Source organism: Aphelocoma coerulescens, unplaced genomic scaffold, assembly GCF_041296385.1.
Source record: "Aphelocoma coerulescens isolate FSJ_1873_10779 unplaced genomic scaffold, UR_Acoe_1.0 HiC_scaffold_392, whole genome shotgun sequence".
NCBI classification, from domain to species: Eukaryota; Metazoa; Chordata; class Aves; order Passeriformes; family Corvidae; genus Aphelocoma; species Aphelocoma coerulescens.
In genome coordinates, this window is record NW_027183736.1 from 48,975 (window position 1) to 71,738 (window position 22,764).

The 22,764-nt window shown below is 48.0% G+C and overlaps 1 protein-coding gene and 1 long non-coding RNA gene across 4 annotated transcripts; both read right to left on the minus strand.

The window, feature by feature from the left end:
* Positions 1 to 1,722: 1,722 nt before the first annotated feature.
* On the minus strand, positions 1,723 to 9,358 carry NGDN (neuroguidin). Of its 2 annotated transcripts, XM_068999459.1 has the most exons (7): positions 9,287 to 9,358; positions 9,127 to 9,198; positions 6,357 to 6,497; positions 4,985 to 5,069; positions 4,842 to 4,894; positions 3,092 to 3,203; positions 1,723 to 1,840 (listed from the first exon to the last, which is right to left on the minus strand). In XM_068999459.1, the coding sequence occupies exons 1-7, from the start codon at positions 9,332 to 9,334 to the stop codon at positions 1,740 to 1,742; spliced, it is 612 nt and encodes a 203-aa protein (XP_068855560.1). In that variant the 5' UTR covers positions 9,335 to 9,358; the 3' UTR covers positions 1,723 to 1,739. The 2 variants fall into 2 exon arrangements, with proteins under 2 accessions (XP_068855560.1, XP_068855561.1); XM_068999460.1 differs by lacking the exon at positions 6,357 to 6,497 and having other exon boundaries at positions 1,725 to 1,840.
* A 4,943-nt stretch (positions 9,359 to 14,301) lies between these two features.
* LOC138101682 (uncharacterized) lies at positions 14,302 to 22,742 on the minus strand. Of its 2 annotated transcripts, none has more exons than XR_011147231.1 (3): positions 22,639 to 22,742; positions 19,553 to 19,653; positions 14,302 to 14,401 (listed from the first exon to the last, which is right to left on the minus strand). It is a non-coding gene; the product is annotated as an uncharacterized lncRNA (long non-coding RNA). The 2 variants fall into 2 exon arrangements; XR_011147230.1 differs by lacking the exon at positions 14,302 to 14,401 and adding an exon at positions 16,531 to 16,571.
* Positions 22,743 to 22,764: the final 22 nt, after the last annotated feature.

Consider the following 22,764-nt stretch of genomic DNA (forward strand, 5'->3'; position numbering starts at 1 on the left):
TTCTTCAAATTTTTTATGCATTTCTTTGGGATTATTTTGGATTTTTTTGGGGCTTTTCTGGGGAATATTTTGGGATTTTTTGGGAATTTTTTAGGAATTTTTTGGGGATTTTTTGGGGATTTTTTGGGACTTTTTCGGGGCCTGGCGCCGCGCCCGCTCCTGGCACCGGGACGGTGCCCGCTCCGGGGGGGCTGTGCCCAAACACAAACACGGAAAAGGGGGGAAAGGTTGGAGCATTTTTTGGGAATTTTTTGGGGATTTTTTGGGGATTTTTTGGAATTTTTTGGGGATTTTTTGGGGATTTTTTTGGGGATTTTTTGACATTTTTTGGGGATTTTTTTGGAATTTTTTTGGATTTTTTTAGGATTTTTTTGGGAATTTCTTCGAATTTTTTATGCATTTTTTTGGGGATTTTTTTGGGAATTTTTGGGGAGATTTTTTGGAATTTTTTGAGATTTTTGGGGGATTTTTTTGATTTTTTTGGTTTTTTTTAGGTATTTTTTGGGAATTTCTTCGAATTTTTTATGCATTTTCTTTGGATATTTTAGGGATTTTTTGGGAATTTTTTGGGGATTTTTTTGGAATTTTTTTGGATTTTTTGGGGATTTTTTTGGGAATTTCTTCGAATTTTTTATGCATTTTTTTGGGGATTTTTTGGGAATTTTTGGGGGGATTTTTTGGGATTTTTTGAGATTTTTTGGGGATTTTTTTGATTTTTTGGGTTTTTTTTAGATATTTTTGGGAATTTCTTCGAATTTTTTGTGCATTTTCTTTGGATATATTGGGAATTTTTTGAGAACTTTTTGGGGGATTTTTTGAGATTTTTTTGGGATTTTTTGGGGATTTTGTGGATTTTTTTGGGGATTTTTAGATATTTTTTGGGGATTTTTTGAGGATTTTTCGGGATTTTCCGGGGATTTTTTGGGGTTTTTTTGAGAATGTTTTTGGATTTTCTGAAGATTTTTTGGGGGATTTTTTGGGATTTTTTTTAGGAATTTCATCAAATTTTTTATGCATTTCTTTGGGATTATTTCGGATTTTTTTGGGGCTTTTCTGGGGAATATTTTGGGATTTTTTGGAGATTTTTTAGGAATTTTTTGGGGATTTTTTTTTGGGTATTTTTTGGGACTTTTTCGGGGCCCAGCGCCGCGCCGGCTCCTGGCACCGGGACGGTGCCCGCTCCGGGGGGGCTGTGCCCAAACACAAACACGGAAAAGGGGGGAAAGGTTGGAGGATTTTTTTGGGAATTTTTGGGATTTTTTCCGGGATTTTTTTGGGATTTTTTTTGGATTTTTTTAGGAATTTTTTTGGATTTTTGGGGGATTTTTTCGGGAATTTCTTCGATTTTTTTATGCATTTTTTTTTATTTTCTGGGAATTTCTTGGGGGACTTTTTGGGGTTTTTTTGGGATTTTTTTGGGATTTTTTTGACATTTTTTGGAATTTTTTTGGATTTTTTGGGGATTTTTTTGGGAATTTCTTTGAATTTTTTATGCATTTTTGGGGGATTTTTTGGGAATTTTTTTAGGTATTTTTTGGGATTTTCTGAGAATTTTTTTGGATTTTTAGGGGATTTTCTGGATTTTCTTGGGGATTTTTTGAGGATTTTTCGGGATTTTCTGGGGATTTTTTTGGGATTTTTTTAGGAATTTCATCAAATTTTTTATGCATTTCTTTGGGATTATTTCGGATTTTTTTGGGGCTTTTCTGGGGAATATTTTGGGATTTTTTGGAGATTTTTTAGGAATTTTTTGGGTATTTTTTGAGGGTTTTTTGGGACTTTTTCGGGGCCCGGCGCCGCGCCCGCTCCTGGCACCGGGACGGTGCCCGCTCCGGGGGGGCTGTGCCCAAACACAAACATGGAAAAGGGGGGAAAGGTTTTAGGATTTTTTGGGAATTTTTTGGGATTTTTTGGGGATTTTTGGAGGATTTTTTTGGAAATTTTCTGGATTTTTTAGGGATTTTTTTGGAATTTTTTTGGATTTTTTGGGGATTTTTTTGGGAATTTCTTCGAATTTTTTATGCATTTTTTTGGGGATTTTTTGGGAATTTTTTGGGGGATTTTTTGGGATTTTTTGGGGATTTTTTGGATTTTTTGGGGTTTTTTTAGATATTTTTTGGGAATTTCTTCGAATTTTTTATGCATTTTTTTTTGATATTTTGGGAAGTTTTTGGGAATTTTTGGGGGATTTTTTGGGATTTTTTGAGAACTTTTGGGGATTTTTTTGGGGATTTTTTGGATTTTTTGGGGGATTTTTTTGTGGCAATTTTTTTGGGGACTTTGTAGAAACTTTAGGGGAGTTTTTGGGGGATTTTTTCAGGGATTTTTAAGGCGTTTTTTTAGGAAAATTTGAGATTTTTGGGGGATTTTTTGGGGGATTTTTGGAAGCACTTTTGGGGCACTTTTAGGGATTTTTTGGAGCACTTTTCGGGCCGTTTTTTGGGCTGAATTTGGCCCGTTTTGGGTCACTCACTGCAGCTGGATTTTTTGGGGGATTTTTAAGGGAGTTTTTTAGGAATTTTTAAGATTTTTTGGGGAATTTTGGGGGATTTTTTGGAGGAATTTTTTGGAAATTTTTGGGGGTTTTTTGGGGGGATTTTTTGGAGATTTTTCGGGGATTTTTGGGGGATTTTTTGGAATTTCTTGGGGATTTTTTTGAATTTTTTGGGAATTTTGGGGGATTTTTTTGGAGCACTTTTTGGGCACTTTTAGGGATTTTTTAAAGCACTTTTCGGGCCGTTTTTTGGGCTGAATTTGGCCCGTTTTGGGTCACTCACCGCAGCTAGATTTTTTGGGGGATTTTAAAGGGAGTGTTTTAGGAATTTTTAAGAATTTTTGGGGGAATTTTGGGGGATTTTTTCGGATTTTTCGGGGGAATTTTTGGGGGTTTTTTTGGGGATTTTTTGAAGATTTTTCGGGGATTTTTGGGGGATTTTTTGGAATTTCTTGGGGATTTTGTTGAATTTTTTGGGAATTTTGGGGGATTTTGGGGGGATTTTTTGGAGCACTTTTGGGGGATTTTTTGGGGATTTTTCAGAGCACTTTTGGGGCCGTTTTTTGGGCTGAATTTGGCCGTTTTTGGGTCACTCACCGCAGCTGACCGGCACCAGCCGGGGGGGGACGTAGCGCCGGCCCCCCCCCAGCCCCGGGGCTTTGGCCACGCCCCCTTGGGCCTCCTCTTCCTCCTCCTCCTCTTCCTCATCCTGGGGGGGCGGGTCCACCGTCAGGACACGCCCATTTAGGCCACGCCCACTTTTGATGGAAGCCCCGCCCAGTTTAGCCCAAGCCACGCCCGTTTTGGACCTTAAGCCACGCCTATTTTGGGCCTTAAACCACGCCCATTTTGGACTTAAACCCACGCCCACTTTACCCCAAAACCACGCCCACTTTGGACCCAAAACCACGCCCATTTTGGACCTGAAGCCCCGCCCATTTTGGACTCAAAACCACGCCCAGTTTACCCCAAGCCACGCCCATTTTGGACCTTAAGCCACGCCTATTTTAGACCTTAAACCACGCCCAGTTTGGCCCTTAAACCACGCCCACTTTGGACCCGAAACCACGCCCATTTCACCCCAAAACCACGCCCATTTTGGACCTGAAGCCCCTCCCATTTTGGACCTTAAACCACGCCCATTTTGGACTCAAAACCACGCCCAGTTTACCCCAAGCCACGCCCATTTTGGACCTTAAGCCACGCCTATTTTGGGCCTTAAACCACGCCCATTTTGGACTTAAACCCACGCCCACTTTACCCAAAACCACGCCCACTTTGGACCCGAAACCACGCCCATTTCACCCCAAAACCACGCCCATTTTGCCCCTTATACCCCGCCCATTTTGGCCCTTAAACCCCGCCTACTTAACCCCTTAGGCCCCACCCAATTTAACCCAAACCACGCCCATTTTGGACCCTAAACCCCGCCTGTTTTGGACCCAAAACCACGCCCACTTCATGCTAAACCACGCCCATTCTGCCCCTTAAACCACGCCCATTTTGGCCTTTAAACCACGCCCACTTCACCCTAAACCTCGCCTATTTAACCCCTTAGACCCTGCTCATTTTACTCCTTAAACCCCGCCCACTTCACCCCCAAACCACGCCCATTTTGGACCTTAAGCCACGCCCATTTTGGACCTTAAACCACGCCCATTTAACCCCTTACACCCCTCTCATTTTGCCTATTAAACCCCACCCTGTTCACCCAAAACCCCGCCCATTTCGCCCCTTAAGCCCCGCCCACTTCACCCCAAACCACGCCCATTTGCATCTGTAACCCACGCCTACTTAACCCCTTAAACCCCGCCCATTTGACCCCATAGACCCCCATCATTTTGCCCCTTAAACCCCGCCCACTTCCTGTTTAAACCCCGCCCACTTCCTGTTTAAACCCTGCCCACTTCCTGTTTAAACCCCACCCACTTCCCATTTAAACCCAGCCCACTTCCTGTTTAAACCCCACCCACTTCCTGTTTGAACCCCACCCACTTCCTGTTTAAACCCTGCCCACTTCCCCTTTAAACCCCGCCCACTTGCTGTTTAAACACGCCCACTTCCTGTTTAAACCCCGCCCACTTCCCCTTTAAACCCGGCCCACTTCCTGTTTAAACCCGGCCCACTTTCCATTTAAACCCCGCCCACTTCCCCTTTAAACCCGGCCCACTTCCTGTTTAAACCCCGCCCACTTCCTGTTTAAACCCAGCCCACTTCCCATTTAAACCCCACCCACTTCCCATTTAAACCCCGCCCACTTCCCATTTAAACCCCACCCACTTCCTGTTTAAACCCACCCACTTCCTGTTTAAACCCCGCCCACTTCCCCCTTAAGCCCCGCCCTCACCTGCGCCGCCATATTGGAAGGGGCGGGGCGGAAGCTCAGGGGATCGTCCGAACCTGCCGAGAGGGGGTGATTGACAGCTGTCAATCAAAGGGCTGAGAGGGAAAAGGGGGCGTGGCTGGAAAGGGGGCGGGGCTTGCACTGACCACGCCCTCCCGAGGCCGCCGCCCGCAGGAGCTTCTCCAGTTGGTACCTGAGGCGCTGCTCCAGGGGGCGGAGCTTCTCCAGCACCTGCGGGAAAGGGGCGGGGCTTAGGCTGTCCTAAAGGGGGCGGGGCTTAGGACAGACTAAAGGGGGCGGGGCTTAGGCTGTCCTAAAGGGGGCGGGGCTTAGGTAGGCTGTCCTAAAGGGGGCGGGGCTTAGGACCAAAGGGGGCGGGGCTTAGGACCGACTGAAGGGGGCGGGGCTTGGGACCGACTGAAGGGGGCGGGGCTTAGGACTGACTAAAGGATGCGGGGCTTTGGTAGGACCGCCTAAAAGGGGCGGGGCTTAGGACCGGCTAAAGGGGGCGGGGCTTAGGTAGGATGTCCTAAAGGGGGCGGGGCTTCCTGTTTGGGAGGGGCCCGGGGCACCTGGGAGCCCCAAAATTCCACTCGGGAGCCCCAAACTCCATCCAGGACCCCCGAATTCCCCCCAAAATCCCTTCCAAGACCCCCCAGACTCCCTCCAGGACCCCCAAAATTCACCCAGAACACCCCAAATCCCTTCCAGGACCCCCAAAATCCCCCCAGGACCCCCAAAATCCCTTCCAGGACCCCCAAAATCCCCCCAGGACCCCCAAAATCTCTTCCAGGACCCCCAAAATCCCTTCCAAGACCCCCCAAACTCCCTCCGGGACCCCCAAAATTCACCCAGAACACCCCAAATCCCTTCCAGGACCCCCAAAATCCCCTCCAGGACCCCCAAAATCCCTTCCAAGACCCCCCAAACTCCCCCCAGGACCCCCCAAAATCCCCCCAAGACCCCCAAAATTCCCCCCAAATTCCCTGCAGGGCCCCCAAATCTCTTCCAGCACCCCCGAAATCCCCCCAGGACCCCCAAAATCCCTTCCAAGACCCCCCCAAATCCCTTCCAGGAGCCCCAAAATCCCCCCAGAACCCCAAAAATTCCCATCCAGGACCCCCCAAAATTCCCTCCAGGACCCCCAAAATCGCTCCAGGACCCCGAAATTCCCCCAGCACCCCCAAAATCCCTTCCAGGACCCCCAAAATCCCTTCCAAGACCCCCCAAATCCCTTCCAGGAGCCCCAAAATCCCCCCAGAACCCCTAAATTCCCTCCAGGACCCCCCAAAGCTTCCCCAGGACCCCCAAAATCCCCCCAGAACCCCAAAAATTCCCATCCAGGACCCCCCAACATCCCCCAGGACCCCCAATTTCCCTCCAAAGACCCCCGAAATCCCCCCCGGATTCTTTCAGGATCCCCCAAAAAATCCCCCCAAATTCCACCCAGAGCCTTCAAGCTCCCCAAATCCTTCCCAGGACCCCCCCAAAACCCCCCCAGGAGCCCCTCCCCCTCACCACTCTGGTCTCCAGCAGCCGCTGCAGGGCCCCCCCCGAGCCCCCCAGGGACCCCCCGCGGGCCTTGGTGCAGACGAGCAGGGCCAGGTCCTGCAGGTAGGAGAGGAGCGCCTGCGAGCGCACCTGGAGCAGCGACACCCCCTAGCGGGCGGGAGGACTCGCTGGAGGACCAATCACACCCCAAAAAAATCCCCGAGTTCCACCCCAAAAAACGCCGAAATTTAACCCAAATCAAAGCCTGAGAGGAGGCGCCCCCTAGCGGGCGGGAGGACTCAATGGAGAACCCCCCCACACCTCCCAAAAATCCCCGAGTTCCACCCCAAAAAACTCTGTATTTTAACCCAAATCAGGGTCTCAGCAGAGGCGCCCCCTAGCGGGCGGGAGGACTCGCTGGAGGACCAATCACACCCCAAAAAAATCCCCGAGTTCCACCCCAAAAAACGCCGAAATTTAACCCAAATCGGGGTCGGAGAGGAGGCGCCCCCTAGCGGGCGGGAGGACTCGCTGGAGGACCCCCCACACCCCCCAAAAATCCCGAAATTCCACTCCAAAAAACGCCGAAATTTAACCCAAATCAGGGCTTCAGCAGAGGCGCCCCCTAGTGGACGGGAGGACTCGCTGGAGGACCAATAACACCCCCCAAAAATCCCCGAGTTCCACCCCAAAAAATGCCGAAATTTAACCCAAATCAGGGTCTCAAGCAGAGGCGCCCCCTAGTGGACAGGAGGACTCGCTGGAGGACCCGCCCCAAATTAAAAAAAATCCCCGGGTTCCACCCCAAAAACGCCGAAATTTAACCCAAATCGGGGTTGGAGAGGAGGCGCCCCCTAGCGGGCGGGAGGACTCAATGGAGGACCCCCCACACCCCCTAAAAATCCCTAAATTCCACCCCAAAAAACGCCGAAATTTAACCCAAATCAGGGCTTCAGCAGAGGCGCCCCCTAGCGGGCGGGAGGACTCACTGGAGGACCCCTCACACCCCCCCAAAAATCCCCGAGTTCCACCCCAAAAAAACGCCGAAATTTAACCTAAACCAGGGTCGGAGAGGAGGCGCCCCCTAGCGGGCGGGAGGACTCAATGGAGGACCCCCCAAAGATCCCTAAATTCCACCCCAAAAAACGCCGAAATTTAACCCAAATCAGGGTCTGAGAGAGGCGCCCCCTAGCGGGCGGGAGGACTCGCTGGAGGACCCCTCACACCCCCTTAAAAATCCCCGAGTTCCACCCCAAAAAACACCGAAATTTAACCCAAATCAGGGCCTCAGCAGAGGCGCCCCCTAGCGGGCGGGAGGACTCGCTGGAGGACCAATCACACCCCAAAAAAATCCTCGAGTTCCACCCCAAAAAACGCCGAAATTTAACCCAAATCAGGGCCTCAGCAGAGGCGCCCCCTAGCGGGCGGGAGGACTCGCTGGAGGACCAATCACACCCCAAAAAAAATCCTCGAGTTCCACCCCAAAAAACGCCGAAATTTAACCCAAATCGGGGTCTCAGCAGAGGCGCCCCCTAGCGGGTGGGAGGACTCGCTGGAGGATCTCCCCCCCCCCCCCCCAAAAAAAAACCCCCTCACCCCCAAATTTCAACCAAAAACGCCCCAAAAATCCCCCAAAATCCCCTCAGGGACCCCCAAATCCCCTCAGGAATCCCCAAATTCTCCCCAAATCCCTTCAGGGACCCCAAAATCCCCCAAAATCTCCTCAGGGACCCCCCAAATCCCTTCAAGGACCCCAAAACCCGTCCGGGACCCCAAAACCTCCTCAGGGATCCCCAAATTTCTCCCCAAGTCCCCTCCGGGACTCCAAAATCCCCTCCGGGACCTCCAAAATCCCCTCAGGGACCCCAAAATCCCTTCAAGGATCCCAAAATCCCCTCAGGGACCCCCAAAATCCCCTCAGGGACCCCAAAATCCTTTCAGGGACCCCAAAATCCCCTCAGGACTCCCCAAACCCCTCAGGGACCCCCCAAAATCCCCTCAGGGATCCCCAAATTCCCCCAAAACCCCTCAAGGACCCCAAAATCCCCTCAGGGACCCCAAAATCCCTTCAAGGACCCCAAAATCCCTTCAGGGACCCCCCAAAATCTCCTCAGGGACCATAAATCCCCCCGAAATCCCTTTAGGGACCCCCAAATCCCTTCAAGGATCCCCAAATTCCCCCCAAAATCCCCTCAGGACTCCCCAGATCCCCTCAAGGACCCCAAAATTCCCCCCAAATCCCCTCAGGGATCCCCCCAAAATCCCCTCAGGGACCCCAAAATCCCTTCAAGGACCCCAAATTCCCCCAAAATCTCCTCAGGGCACCCCAAAATCCCTTCAGGGACCCCCAAAATCCCCTCAGGACTCCCCAAAATCCCCTCAGGGACCCCCCAAAATCCCCTCAGGGATCCCCAAATTCCCCCCAAAACCCCTCAAGGACCCCAAAACCCCTCAGGGACCTCCCAAAATCCCCTCAGGGACACCAAACCCCTTCAAGGACCCCCAAAATCCCTTCAGGGACCCCCCAAAATCTCCTCAGGGACCACAAATCCCCCCGAAATCCCTTTAGGGACCCCAAAATCCCTTCAAGGACCCTCAAATTCCCCCCAAAATCCCCTCAGGACTCCCCAGATCCCCTCAGGGACCCTCCAAAATCCCCTCAGGGACCCCCAAATCCCCCCCAAAATCCCCTCAGGACTCCTCCAATCTCCTCAGGAACCCCAAATCCCCCCCAAATCCCCTCAGGGAGCCCCCCAAAATCCCCTCAGAACCCCCCCCAGCCCCTCTCCCCGGGTACCTGCTTGGTGTCCAGCTGCCCGCCCCGCACTCTCCGCAGCATCTCCCGCCCGTGCGCCGCGACTTCCGCCGCCTGAAGGGGACCAGGAGCGTCATTTTGGGGCATTTTGGGGCTTTTGAGCGTTTTTAGGGGTTTTTTTTTTAGGGGGGGGGGGTCTCACCTGCGCCCGCAGCGCGTTCAGCAGCGCCACAGCCTCGCTCGCCGCCATGTTGGAAATGAGCGTGAGGGGAGCGGGGATCAGCCAATCAGAGCGCGGCGCGGGAAGGCTCGGCCAATCGGAGCGCGAGAAACGGAAGGAAATCCCGCCCACAGGCGGAACAGGCGGGAAAACGTGATTGACAGGTTTAGAAGCCAATCAGAGACCGGGATTTAGAGACGCGGACCAATGGGGAAAGAGGCGGGGTTAAGAAGGGAGTCAGCCAATAGCAGCGAGCAGAGCGATGATTGACGTGCGCGACGGCCAATGAGCTGCGAGAGTTCCCTCCTGGGAGGCTCCAACGCTCTTCAGGGCCCTCAGGACCCCCGGGAGCCCCAAAATTCCATTTTTTCCCCCCAAAAATTCCATTTTTTCCCCCCAAAATTCCACTTTTTCCCCCCCAGATTTCCTCCGGGGACATTTCCACCGATTTCGCCCCGAAATTCCACATTTTTCCCCAATTTTTTTCCCCAAAATTTCAACATTTGTCCCCCAAATTTCCACGGTTTTTTTTCCGTAAATTTCCAATTTTTTCCCCCAAATTTTTCCCCCAATTTTTCCAATTGTTCCCCCCAAACTTCCAGGCTTTTCCCCCCTCATTTCCCACCTTTTTTCCCCCAAATTTCCGCATTCCCTCCCCCCCCCATATTTTCACCTTCTTTTTACTCCAATTTTCCCCAATTTTTCCCCCCAATTTTCACCTTCTTTCCCACAAATTTTCTGCATTTTTTCCCCCAATTTTTCACCTTTTTTTCCCGCCAAATTTTTTGCATTTTTCCCCAGTTTTTCCCCCCTATTTTCCACCATTTTTACCCAAATTTTTTGCATTTTTTCCCCGATTTTCCACATTCCTCCCCCCCCAGTTTTCCACATTTTTCCCCCCAATTTTTCGCCATTTCCCCCCAATTTTTCATCTTTTTTTCCCCTCCTTTTTTTCACCTTTCTTCCCCAATTTTTCACCTTTTTTTCTCCAATTATCCCCCATTTTTCCCCCCAATTTTTCACCTTTTTTCCCCTAAATTTTTGCATTTTTTCCCCAATTTTTCCCCCAATTTTCCACTTTTTTCCCCCAAGTTCTCTGCATTTTTCCCCCAATTTTCCACATTTTTCCCCAAATTTTCCACATTTTGCCCCCAATTTTCCACCTTTTTTGCCCAATTTCCCCCCCTATTTTCCACCGGTTTTACCCAAATTTTTTGCATTTTTTCCCCAATTTTTCCCCCAATTTTCCACTTTTTTCCCCCAAGTTTTTTGCATTTTTTCCCCAATTTTCCACATTTTTTCCCCAAATTTTCCCCCGGTTTTCCCCAAATTTTCTGCATTTTTTCCCCCAATTTTCCACTTTTTTCCCCCAAATTTTTGCATTTTTCCCCAGTTTTTCCCCCCTATTTTCCACCATTTTTACCCAAATTTTTTGCATTTTTTCCCCAATTTTCCACATTCCCCCCCCCCCAGTTTTCCACATTTTTCCCCCCAATTTTTCGCCATTTCCCCCCAATTTTTCACCTTTTTTCCCTCCAATTTTTCATCTTTCTTCCCCAATTTTTCACCTTTTTTTCTCCAATTGTCCCCCATTTTTCCCCCCAATTTTTCACCTTTTTTCCCCCCAAATTTTTGCATTTTTCTCGCCAATTTTTCCCCCAATTTCCCCCCAATTTTCCACTGTTTTTACCCTATTTTTCACCTTTTTCCCCCCAATTTTTCCACATTTTTCCCCCAATTTTTCACCATTTCCCCCCCCAATTTTCCACCGCTTTTATGCAAATTTTTTGCATTTTTCCCCCCAATTTTCCACCTTTTTTTCCCCAAATTTTCCCCCAATTTTCCACCGTTTTTACCCAAACTTTTGGCCTTTTTTCCCCCAATTTTTCACCTTTTTTCCCCCAAATTTTTGCATTTTTTCCCCAAATTTTCCCCCAATTTTCCACTTTTTTCCCCAAATTTTCCACATTCTGCCCCCAATTTTCCACCTTTTTTGCCCAATTTCCCCCCCTATTTTCCACCGTTTTTACCCAAATTTTTTGCATTTTTCCCCCAATTTTACACTTTTTTCCCCCAAGTTTTTTGCATTTTTTCCCCAATTTTCCACATTTTTTCCCCAAATTTTCCCCCGGTTTTCCCCAAATTTTCTGCATTTTTCCCCAATTTTCCACTTTTTTCCCCCAAATTTTTGCATTTTTCCCCAGTTTTTCCCCCCTATTTTCCACCGTTTTTACCCAAATTTTTTGCATTTTTTCCCCAATTTTCCACATTTTTCCCCCCAATTTTTCGCCATTTTCCCCCCAATTTTTCACCGTTTTTTCTCCAATTTTTCACCTTTTTTCCCCAATTTTTCACCTTTTTGTCTCCAATTATCCCCAATTTTTCCCCCCAATTTTCCACCTTTTTTCCCCCAATTTTTTGCATTTTTCCCCCAATTTTTCACTTTTTTCCCCAATTTTTCACATTTTTTCCCCCAATTTTCCACCATTTTTCCCACCAAATTTTTCACATTTTCCCCCAATTTTCCGCCATTTTCCCCCCAATTTCCCACCATTTCCCCCCCAAATTTTTGCATTTTCCCCCCAATTTTTCTCCCAATTTTTCCACCTTTTTCCCCCATATTTTCCCCAAATTTTCCACCTTTTTCCCCCAAATTTTCCCCCAATTTTCCACCATTTTTACCCAAACTTTTGGCCTTTTTTCCCCCAATTTTTCACTTTTTTTCCCCCGATTTTTCACCGTTTTTATGCAAATTTTTTGCACATTTTCCCCAATTTTTCCCCCCAATTTTCCACATTTTTTCCCCCAATTTTCCACCATTTCCCCCCCAAATTTTTGCATTTTTTCCCCAATTTTTCCCCCCAATTTTCCACCGTTTTTCCCCAAATTTTTTGCATTTTTCCCCCAATTTTCCACATTTTTCCCCCCAATTTTTCGCCATTTTCCCCCCAATTTTTCACTTTTTCCTCCAATTTTTCACCTTTTCCCCCCAATTTTTCACCTTTTTTTCCTCCAATTTTTCACCTTTTTTCCCCAATTTTTCACCTTTTTTTCTCCAATTATCCCCCATTTTTCCCCCCAATTTTCCACCATTTCCCCCCCAAATTTTTGCATTTTTCTCGCCAATTTTTCCCCCAATTTCCCCCCAATTTTCCACCGTTTTTACCCAAATTTTCACCTTTTTCCCCCCAATTTTTCCACATTTTTCCCCCAATTTTTCACCATTTTTCCCCCAATTCTTCACCGTTTTTATGCAAATTTTTTGCATTTTTCCCCCCAATTTTCCACCTTTTTTTCCCCACTTTTTCCCCCAATTTTCCACCGTTTTTACCCAAACTTTTGGCCTTTTTTCCCCCAATTTTTCACCTTTTTTCCCCCAAATTTTTGCATTTTTTCCCCAATTTTTCCCCCCAATTTTCCACATTTTTCCCCCCAATTTTTCACCTTTTTTCCCCCAAATTTTCTGCATTTTTCCCCCAATTTTCCGCCATTTTTCCCCAAATTTTTCACCTTTTTTCCCCCAAATTTTCTGCATTTTTTCCCCAATTTTCCACCGTTTTTCCCCAAATTTTTTGCATTTCCCCCCCCCATTTTCCACATTTTTCCCCCCAAATTTTCCCCTTTTTCCCCCGATTTCCCCCCAAAACTCCACACCTCTCCCGGTTCCTTTTTCCAGCTTTTATTCCCCGCCCCGAACCCGACCGCCGCCGGGGGGGGGGTGGTGGGGGAGGGGCCGATTTTTCGGGGCCGATCCCTCCCTTTCCGGGGCTCCCCCCTCAGCGCCGCCCCCAACCCCCATTTTCCCCCCAAATTTTCCTTGTTTTTCCCCCCAAAACTTTCACTTTCTTTCCCCAAATTTTTGCATTTCCCCCCCAAATTTTTGGCATTTTTCTCCCCAATTTTTCACCTTTTTTTCTCCAATTTTCCCCCATTTCCCCCCCAAATTTTCTGCATTTTGCCCCCCAATTTTCCACCGTTTTTACCCAAATTTTCACCTTTTTTCCCCCAAATTTTCCCCAAATTTTTCCCCGGTTTTCCCCAAATTTTCTGCATTTTTCCCCCAATTTTCCCCCATTTCCCCCCCAAATTTTCCACATTTTTTCCCCCAATTTTCCGCATTTTTCCCCCAATTTTCTGCCATTTCCCCCCCAAATTTTTGCATTTTTCTCCCAATTTTTCACCATTTTCCCCCCAATTTTCCACCGTTTTTATGCAAATTTTTTGCATTTTTCCCCCCAATTTTCCACCTTTTTTTCCCCAATTTTTCCCCCAATTTTCCACATTTTTCCCCCAAATTTTTGCATTTTTTCCCCAATTTTTCCCCCCAATTTTCCACCGTTTTTCCCCAAATTTTTTGCATTTCCCCCAATTTTCCACATTTTCCCCCCAATTTTTCACCTTTTTTCCCCCAAATTTTCTGCATTTTTTCCCCAATTTTTCCCCCAATTTTCCACTTTTTTCCCCCAAATTTTTGCATTTTTTCCCCAATTTTTCCCCCCAATTTTCCACCTTTTCCCCAAATTTTTTGCATTTCCCCCAATTTTCCACATTTTCCCCCCAATTTTTCACCTTTTTTCCCCCAAATTTTCTGCATTTTTTCCCCAATTTTCCACCGTTTTTCCCCAAATTTTTTGCATTTCCCCCCCCCCATTTTCCACATTTTTCCCCCCAAATTTTCCCCTTTTTCCCCCGATTTCCCCCCAAAACTCCACGCCTCTCCCGGTTCCTTTTTCCAGCTTTTATTCCCCGCCCCGAACCCGACCGCCGCCGGGGGGGGGGTGGTGGGGGAGGGGCCGATTTTTCGGGGCCGATCCCTCCCTTTCCGGGGCTCCCCCCTCAGCGCCGCCCCCCCCGCTCCCTCCCCCCCCCGCCGGGGCTGCGGCTGCGGCTGCGGCGCTTCCGGGATCCAGCGGGGGGCGCCCTGCAGCGGGCGGGGCCGGACGAGGCCCCTCCCCCTCCCGCCGAGGCCCCGCCCCCCGCCCCTCCCCCCGCCCCTCCCCCCGCCTGCCGCTGCCGCTGCTCCTCCTCCTCCTGCTCCTTCCGGCGCCGCTCCCGCTCCCGCGCCCGCGCCGCCCGCTCCGCCTGCTTCTGCAGCAGCTGGGGGGGAGTATGCAAATGTATGCAAATGAGCACCCGGACACGCCCTGGCCCCGCCTGCCGCGCTCGCTTCCCGAGTTTTCCCGATTTTCCCACGAATTTTCCCGATTTTCCCACGAATTTCCCCGATTTTCCCACGATTTTTCTCATTTTTCCCAATTTTCCCACTTTTTCCCCAATTTTCCCACTTTTTCCCCAATTTTCCCGCTATTTTCCCGAATTTCCCACCCTTTTCCCCAATTTTTCCACTTTTTCCCCACTTTCCCATTTTTCCAAGATTTTCCCCGTTTTCTCCCAATTTTCCCACATTTTTCCCCAATTTTTCCACTTTTTCCCCAATTCTCCCACTCTTTTCCCAAATTTCCCACATTTTTCCCCAATTTTTCCCATTTTTCCCAGAATTTTCTCATTTTTCCCGAATTTCCCACATTTTTCCACAATTTTTTCCCATTTTTCCCCAAATTTTCCCACTTTTCTCCCAATTTTCCCACTTTTTCACAATTTTCCCTCTTTTTCCCAATTTTCCCATTTTTCCCCAAATTTTCTCACTTTTTCCCCAAATTTCCCCATTTTTCCCCAATTTTCCCCTTTTCTCCAACATTTCCCCATTTCCCTCCCCAATTTCCCGCGCCCGCGCCGCCCGCTCCGCCTGCTTCTGCAGCAGCTGGGGGGGAGTATGCAAATGTATGCAAATGAGCACCCGGACACGCCCTCCTCCTGAGTGCCGCGCTCGCTTCCTGCTTTTTTCCCGAATTTTCCCGATTTTCCCCCGAATTTCCACCATTTTCCCACGATTTTTCCCACTTCTTTCCCAATTTTCCCACATTTTCCCCCAATTTTTCCCCAATTTTTCCCCGAATTTTCTCACTTCTCTCCCAATTTTCCCGTTTTTTTCCCCAATTTTCCCACTTTTTCCCCAATTTTCCCACTTTTCTCCTAATTTTCCCACATTTTTCCCATTTTTCCCAGAATTTTATCATTTTTCGCGCATTTCCCACCCTTTTCCTCAATTTTTCCACTTTTTCCCCAATTTCCCATTTTTCCCCAAATTTTCCTACTTTTCTCCCAATTTTCCCACATTTTTCCCCAATTCTTCTACTTTTTCCCCGAATTTCCTCACTTTTTTCCCTATTTTCCCAATTTCTCTTCTAATTTCCCACATTTTTCCCCAATTTTTCCAAATTTTCCCCAGAATTTTATCATTTTTCCCGAATTACCCACATTTTTCCCAATTTTCCCACTTTTCTCCCAATTTTCCCACTTTTTCCCAATTTTTCCACTTTTTCCCCAATTTTCCCACTTTTCCCCTGAAATTTCCCATTTCTCTCCCAAATTTTCCCACTTTTTCCCCAAATTTTCCCACTTTTTCCACAAATTTCCCAGTTTTTTCCCCAATTTCTCGCTTTTTATCCGGTTTTCCCCATTTTTTCCCCAAATTTTCCCATTTTTCCCCAATTTTCCCCTTTTCTCCAACATTTCCCCATTTCCCTCCCCAATTTCCCGCGCCCGCGCCGCCCGCTCCGCCTGCTTCTGCAGCAGCTGGGGGAGATGCAAATGTATGCAAATGAGCACCCGGACACGCCCTGGCCCCGCCTGCCGCGCTCGCTTCCTGCTTTTTTCCCGAATTTTCCCGATTTTCCCACGAATTTTCCCGATTTTCCCACGATTTTTCTCATTTTTCCCAATTTTCCCACTTTTTCCCCAATTTTCCCGCTATTTTCCCGAATTTCCCACCCTTTTCCCCAATTTTTCCACTTTTTCCCCACTTTCCCATTTTTCCAAGATTTTCCCCGTTTTCTCCCAATTTTCCCACATTTTTCCCCAATTTTTCCACTTTTTCCCCAATTCTCCCACTCTTTTCCCAAATTTCCCACATTTTTCCCCAATTTTTCCCATTTTTCCCAGAATTTTCTCATTTTTCCCGAATTTCCCACATTTTTCCACAATTTTTTCCCATTTTTCCCCAAATTTTCCCACTTTTCTCCCAATTTTCCCACTTTTTCACAATTTTCCCTCTTTTTCCCAATTTTCCCATTTTTCCCCAAATTTTCTCACTTTTTCCCCAAATTTCCCCATTTTTCCCCAATTTTCCCCTTTTCTCCAACATTTCCCCATTTCCCTCCCCAATTTCCCGCGCCCGCGCCGCCCGCTCCGCCTGCTTCTGCAGCAGCTGGGGGAGATGCAAATGTATGCAAATGAGCACCCGGACACGCCCTGGCCCCGCCTGCCGCGCTCGCTTCCTGCTTTTTTCCCGAATTTTCCCGATTTTCCCCCGAATTTCCACCATTTTCCCACGATTTTTCCCACTTCTTTCCCAATTTTCCAACTTTTTTCCCCAATTTTCCAACTTTTTTCCCCAATTTTCCCACTTTTTTCCCCAATTTTCCTGCTTTTTTCCCAAATTTTCCCACTTTTTCCCAATTTTTCCCCGAATTTTCTCACTTTTTTCCCAATTTTCCCACTTTTCCCCAATTTTCCCACTTTTTTCCCCAATTTTTCCACTTTTTCCCCAATTTTCCCACTTTTTCCCCATTTTCCCATTTTTCTTCTAATTTCCCACATTTTTCCACAATTTTTCCCATTTTTCCCGAAATTTTCCCACTTTTCTCCCAATTTTCCCACTTTTCTCCCAATTTTCCCACTTTTTCCCCAATTTTCCCATTTTTCTTCTAATTTCCCACATTTTTCCACAATTTTTCCCAAATTTTCCCCAGAATTTTCTCATTTTTCCCAAATTTCCCACATTTTTCCACAATTTTTCCCATTTTTCCCCAAATTTCCCCACTTTTCCTCCCAATTTTTTCTACTTTTCTCCCAAATTCCCCATTTTTCCCCAAATTTCCCACTTTTCCCCAAATTTTCTCATTATTCCCAAATTCTTCCACTTTTCTCCCAAATTTCCCATTTTTTCCCCAAAATTTCCGATTTTTTTCCCGAAATTCCCCTTTTTTTCCCCAAATTCCCCATTTTTACCCAAATTTCCCATATTTACCCCAAATTTCCCATTTTCCCCCAAAATTCCCCATTTTACCCCAATCCCCTTTTTTCCTCAAATTCCCCATTTTTCCCAAATTTGCTTTTTCCCAAATTTCCCCTTTTTTCCCCAAATTTCCCCACTTTTCCCCCCCAGTTTTTCTACTTTTCTCCCAAATTTCCCATTTTTCCCCAAATTCTCCATTTTTACCCAAATTTCCCATTTTTCCCCAATTTCCCCTTTTTCCCAAATTTCCCCTTTTTTCCACAAATTTCCCTTTTTTTCCAAATTCCCCATTTCCTCCCAAATTTCCCATTTTCCCCCCAAATTCCTTTTCCCCAAATTCCCCATTTTTCCCCAAATTCCCCAATTTTTCCCCAAATTCCCCAAATTTCCCGAAATTCCCTTTTTTTCCCCAAATTACCCAATTTTTCCCAAAATTTCCTTTTTTTCCCCCAAATTCCTTTTTCCCAAAATTCCCCATTTTTCCCCAAATTTCCCTTTTTGTCCCCCAATTTTCCCCCCAAATCCCCCCCAAATTTCTCCCAAACCCCCAACCCCCCCTTCCCCACGACCCCAGACCCTAACGAGATGCAAACGGCATGCAAATGAGATGCAGATGAGCACCTGGGCGTCGCTCAGCGGCAGCCAATAGATGCAGGCGCCGCTTTTCTCCCAATTTTCCCTCCATTTCCCACTTTTTCCCCAAATCTCCCTTTTTTCCCCAAAATTATTTTCCCCAAATTTCCCTTTTTTTCCAAACATTCCCATTTCCTCCCAAGTTTCCCATTTTTCCCCAAATTTTCCCTTTTCCCCCAAATTCCCCAATTTTTCCCCAAATTCCCTTTTTTTCCCCAAATTTCCCATTTTTCCCCAAATTTCCCCACTTTTCCCCACAATCTTTTCCACTTTTCTCCCAAATTCCCCGTTTTTCCCCAAATTTTCACATTATTCCCAAATTCTTCCACTTTTCTCCCAAATTTCCCATTTTTTCCCCAAAATTTCCCATTTTTTCCCAAAATTCCCTTTTCCCCAAATTTCCCCTTTTTTCCCCAAATTTCCCTTTTTTTCCAAATTCCCCATTTCCTCCCAAATTTCCCATTTTTCCCCAAATTTTCCCTTTTCCCCCAAATTTCCCTTTTTCCCAAACTTCCTTTTTTTTCCCCAAATTCCCCAATTCTTTCCCAAAATTTCCTTTTTTTCCCCCAAATTCCTTTTTCCAAAATTCCCTATTTTTCCCAATTTTCCCCCCAAATCCCCCCCAAATTTCTCCCAAACCCCCAACCCCCCCTTCCCCACGACCCCAGACCCTAACGAGATGCAAACGGCATGCAAATGAGATGCAGATGAGCACCCGGGAGTCGCTCAGCGGCAGCCAATAGATGCAGGCGCCGCTTTTCTCCCAATTTTCCCTCCATTTCCCACTTTTTCCCCAAATCTCCCAAATTTTTCCTCTTTTTCCCTGAATTTCCCACTTTTCTCCTTTTTTCCTCCCGAATTTCCCTTTTTTTCCCCAAAATTCCCATTTTTTCCCCAAATTTCCCCACTTTTCCCCCCAAATTTTTCTACTTTTCTCCCAAATTCCCCATTTCCTCCCAAATTCCCCATTTTTCCCCAAATTTCGCCTTTTTCCTTACGTTTTCCTTTTCCCCAAATTTCCGCACTTTCCCCAAATTTCCCATTTTTCCCCAAAATTCCCTTTTTTCCCAAATTTCCCATTTTTCCCCAAATTTCCCCACTTTTCCCCCCAAATTTTTCTACTTTTCTCCCAAATTCCCCTTTTTTCCCCAAATTTTCACATTATTCCCAAATTCTTCCACTTTTCTCCCAAATTTCCCATTTTTCCCCAAATTTCCCCTTTTCCCCCAAATTCCCCATTTTTTCCCCAAATTCCCTTTTTTCCCCAAATTCCCCATTTTTTCCCAAATTTCTCTTTTCCCAAAATTTTCCATTTTTACCCCAAATTCCCCAATTTTTCCCAAATTTCCTTTTTTTTCCCCAAATTTTCTCTTTTCCCCCAAATTCCCCATTTTCCCCCCAATTTGCTTTTTCCCCAATTTCCCATTTTTTCCCCAGAATTCCCCGTTTTTTCCCCAAATTTCCCCTTTCCCCAAAACTCCTTTTTTCCTCATGCAAACGAGATGCGAACGGCATGCAAATGAGATGCAGATGAGCACCTGGGCGTCGCTCAGCGGCAGCCAATAGATGCAGGGCGCGGCCTTGGTCTTGCGGAAGAGATCGTCCAGGAGCTTCGCCGGCGGCTCCTCCGGGGGCTTCTCTGGGGGGGGGAGGGGCGGCCACGCCCTCAGGGCCGCGCCCGTGACGTCACCGGCCCCGCCCCCCACGGCCCCGCCCAAAAACGCCCCCGGGTTTCCCCAAAATTCCCCCGTTTTTCCCAAAATTTCCCACTTTTTTTCCCCGAAATTCCCTTTTTTTCTTCAAAATTCCCCCATTTTTCCCAAAATTCCCCCATTTTTCACAAAATTCCCCCGTTTTCCCCAAAATTTCCCCGTTTTTCCCAAAATTCCCCCATTTTTTCCCAAAATTCCCCCGTTTTTCCCAAAATTTCCCCGTTTTTCCCCAAAATTCCCCCCGTTTTCCCAAAATTCCCCCGTTTTCCCCAAAATTCCCCCATTTTTCCCCAAATTTCCCCGTTTTCCCCAAAATTTCGCACTTTTTTTCCCCGAAATTCCCTTTTTTTCTTCAAAATTCCCCCATTTTTCCCAAAATTCCCCCATTTTTCCCAAAATTCCCCCGTTTTTCCCAAAATTTCCCCGTTTTTCCCCAAAATTCCCCCCGTTTTCCCAAAATTCCCCCGTTTTCCCCAAAATTCCCCCATTTTTCCCAAAATTCCCCCATTTTTCCCAAAATTTCCCACTTTTTTTCCCCGAAATTTCCCTTTTTTTCCCCGAAATTCCCGGTTTTTCCCCAAAATTTCCCACTTTTTTTCCCCGAAATTCCCTTTTTTTCTTCAAAATTCCCCCATTTTTTCCCAAAATTCCCCTGTTTTTCCCCAAAATTTCCCACTTTTTTTCGCCAAAATTCCCGGTTTTTCACCAAATTTTTCCTGTTTTCCCCGAAATTTCCTCGTTTTCCCCAAAATTTCCCCATTTTCCCCAAAATTTCCCGCTTTTTCCCAAAATTTCCCCGTTTTTTCCCAAAATTTCCCACTTTTTTCCCCGAAATTCCCTTTTTTTCTTCAAAATTCCCCCATTTTTCCCAAAATTCCCCCATTTTTCCCAAAATTCCCCCATTTTTCCCAAAATTTCCCACTTTTTTTGGCCAAAATTCCCGGTTTTTCACCAAATTTTCCCTGTTTTCCCCGAAATTTCCCCGTTTTCCCCAAAATTTCCCCATTTTCCCCAAAATTTCCCGCTTTTTCCCAAAATTTCCCGCTTTTTATCCCTGAAATTCCCAGGTTTTCCCCGAAATTCCCGGTTTTTCCCCAAAATTTCCCCTTTTTCTCCCAAAATTCCCCCATTTTTCCCAAAATTCCCCCTTTTTTCCCAAAATTTCCCCGTTTTCCCCAAAATTTCCCGCTTTTTTCCCCAAAATTCCCAGTTTTTCACCAAAATTCCCATTTTTTCACCAAATTTTCCCCATTTTTCCCAAAATTTCCCGCTTTTCCCCCAAAATCCATATTTTTGTCCCCAAAATTCCCCCGTTTTCCCCAAATTTTCCCCATTTTCCCCAAAATTCATACTTTTTTCCCCAAAATTTCCCTTTTTTCTCCCAAAATTCCCCTGGTTTTCCCCAAAATTCCCCCTTTTTCTCCCAAAATTCCCGGTTTTTCGCCAAATTTTCCCCGTTTTCCCCAAAATTTCCCGCTTCTCCCGCAAAATTCACATTTTCCCCAAAATTCCCGTTTTCCCCCAAAATTTCTCCGTTTTCCCCAAAATTCATACTTTTTTCCCCAAAATTTCCCCTTTTTCTCCCAAAATTCCCCCGGTTTCGTCAAAATTCACCATTTTTTCCCAAAATTTCCACTTTTCTCCTAAAATTCCCGTTTTTTTCCCAAAATTGCCCCATTTTTCCCCAAATTTCCCACTTTTTTTTCACCAAAATTCCCGGTTTCCCACCAAAATTTCCCAGTTTTCCCCATTTAAGCCACGCCCCCTCTCCTCCAAGCCCCTCCCCCTCCCCCAACCCCTCCAGCCTTCCCTTTAAGCCCCTCCCCCACCCCTTTAAGCCCCTCCCCCTCCCCTCAAGCCCCTCCCCCCATTTAAACCCCTCCCCCTCCTCTTTCAGCCCCTCCCCCAACCCCTCCCCCTCCCTTCAAACCCCTCCCCCACCCCCTCCCCCAAACCCCTCCCCCTTTAAACCCCTCCCCTTTCAGCCCCTCCCCCAATCCCTGCCCTTTAAGCCCCTCCCCTCCCCCCTCAAACCCCTCCCCCCTTTAAACCCCTTTCCTTTCAGCCCCTCCCCCTCCCCAAACCCCTCCCCCTTTCAGCCCCTCCCCCTCCTCTTTAAACCCCTCCCCCTCCTCTTTCAGCCCATCCCCCTCCCCAAACCCCTCCCCCTCCCCTTAAACCCCTCCCCCTCCCCCAAACCCCTCCCCCTCCCCTTTCAGCCCCTCCCCCCTTTAAACCCCTCCCCTTTCAGCCCCTCCCCCTCCTCTTTAAACCCCTCCCCCTCCTCTTTCAGCCCATCCCCCTCCCCAAACCCCTCCCCCTCCCCCAAACCCCTCCCCTTTCAGCCCCTCCCCCCTTTAAACCCCTCCTCTTTCAGCCCCTCCCCCTCCCCCAAACCCCTCCCCCTCCCCTTTCAGCCCCTCCCCCTCCCCCAAACCCCTCCCCTTTCAGCCCCTCCCCCCCTTTCAGCCCCTCCCCCTTTAAACCCCTCCCCTTTCAGCCCCTCCCCCTTCCCCAAACCCCTCCCCCTCCCCTTTAAGCCCCTCCCCCCTTTAAACCCCTCCCCCTCCCCTTTCAGCCCCTCCCCCTTCCCCGAACCCCTCCCCCTCCCCTTCCAGCCCCTCCCCCAACCCCCTCCCCCCTTTAAACCCCTCCCCCTCCCCTTTAAGCCCCTCCCCTCCCCCAAACCCCTCCCCCTCCCCTTTAAACCCGTCCCCCTCCCCTTTCAGCCCCTCCCCCACCCCTTTCAGCCCCTCCCCTCCCCCAACCCCCTCCCCCCTTTAAACCCCTCCCCCTCCCCTTTAAGCCCCTCCCCCAAACCCCTCCCCCTCCCCAAACCCCTCCCCCTCCCCTTTCAGCCCCTCCCCCACCCCCCCCAGCCCCTCCCCTCCCCTCCCCCCCCCCCCTCTCACCTCTCCTCTCGGGCCTGGCCTCCCTCTGGCCCCTCCCCCTCTCCCTCTCCCCTCCCCCTGCCGGGCGCGCCCTTCCCCCGCCGCCCCTCCCCCCCTCGCGGCCTGGCCCCCCCGCTCCCGCCGGCT

Coding starts and splice junctions, on each gene's coding strand:
- NGDN (XM_068999459.1), bottom strand. CDS start 9,334: ATGGCGGCGAGCGAGGCTGTGGCGCTGCTGAACGCGCTGCGGGCGCAG. Junction 6,498..9,126: donor GGCAGCTGGACACCAAGCAG/GTACCCGGGGAG, acceptor CCCGCCCGCTAG/GGGGTGTCGCTGCTCCAGGT. Junction 3,204..4,841: donor CTTCCAATATGGCGGCGCAG/GTGAGGGCGGGG, acceptor CCGCCCCCCCAG/GATGAGGAAGAGGAGGAGGA.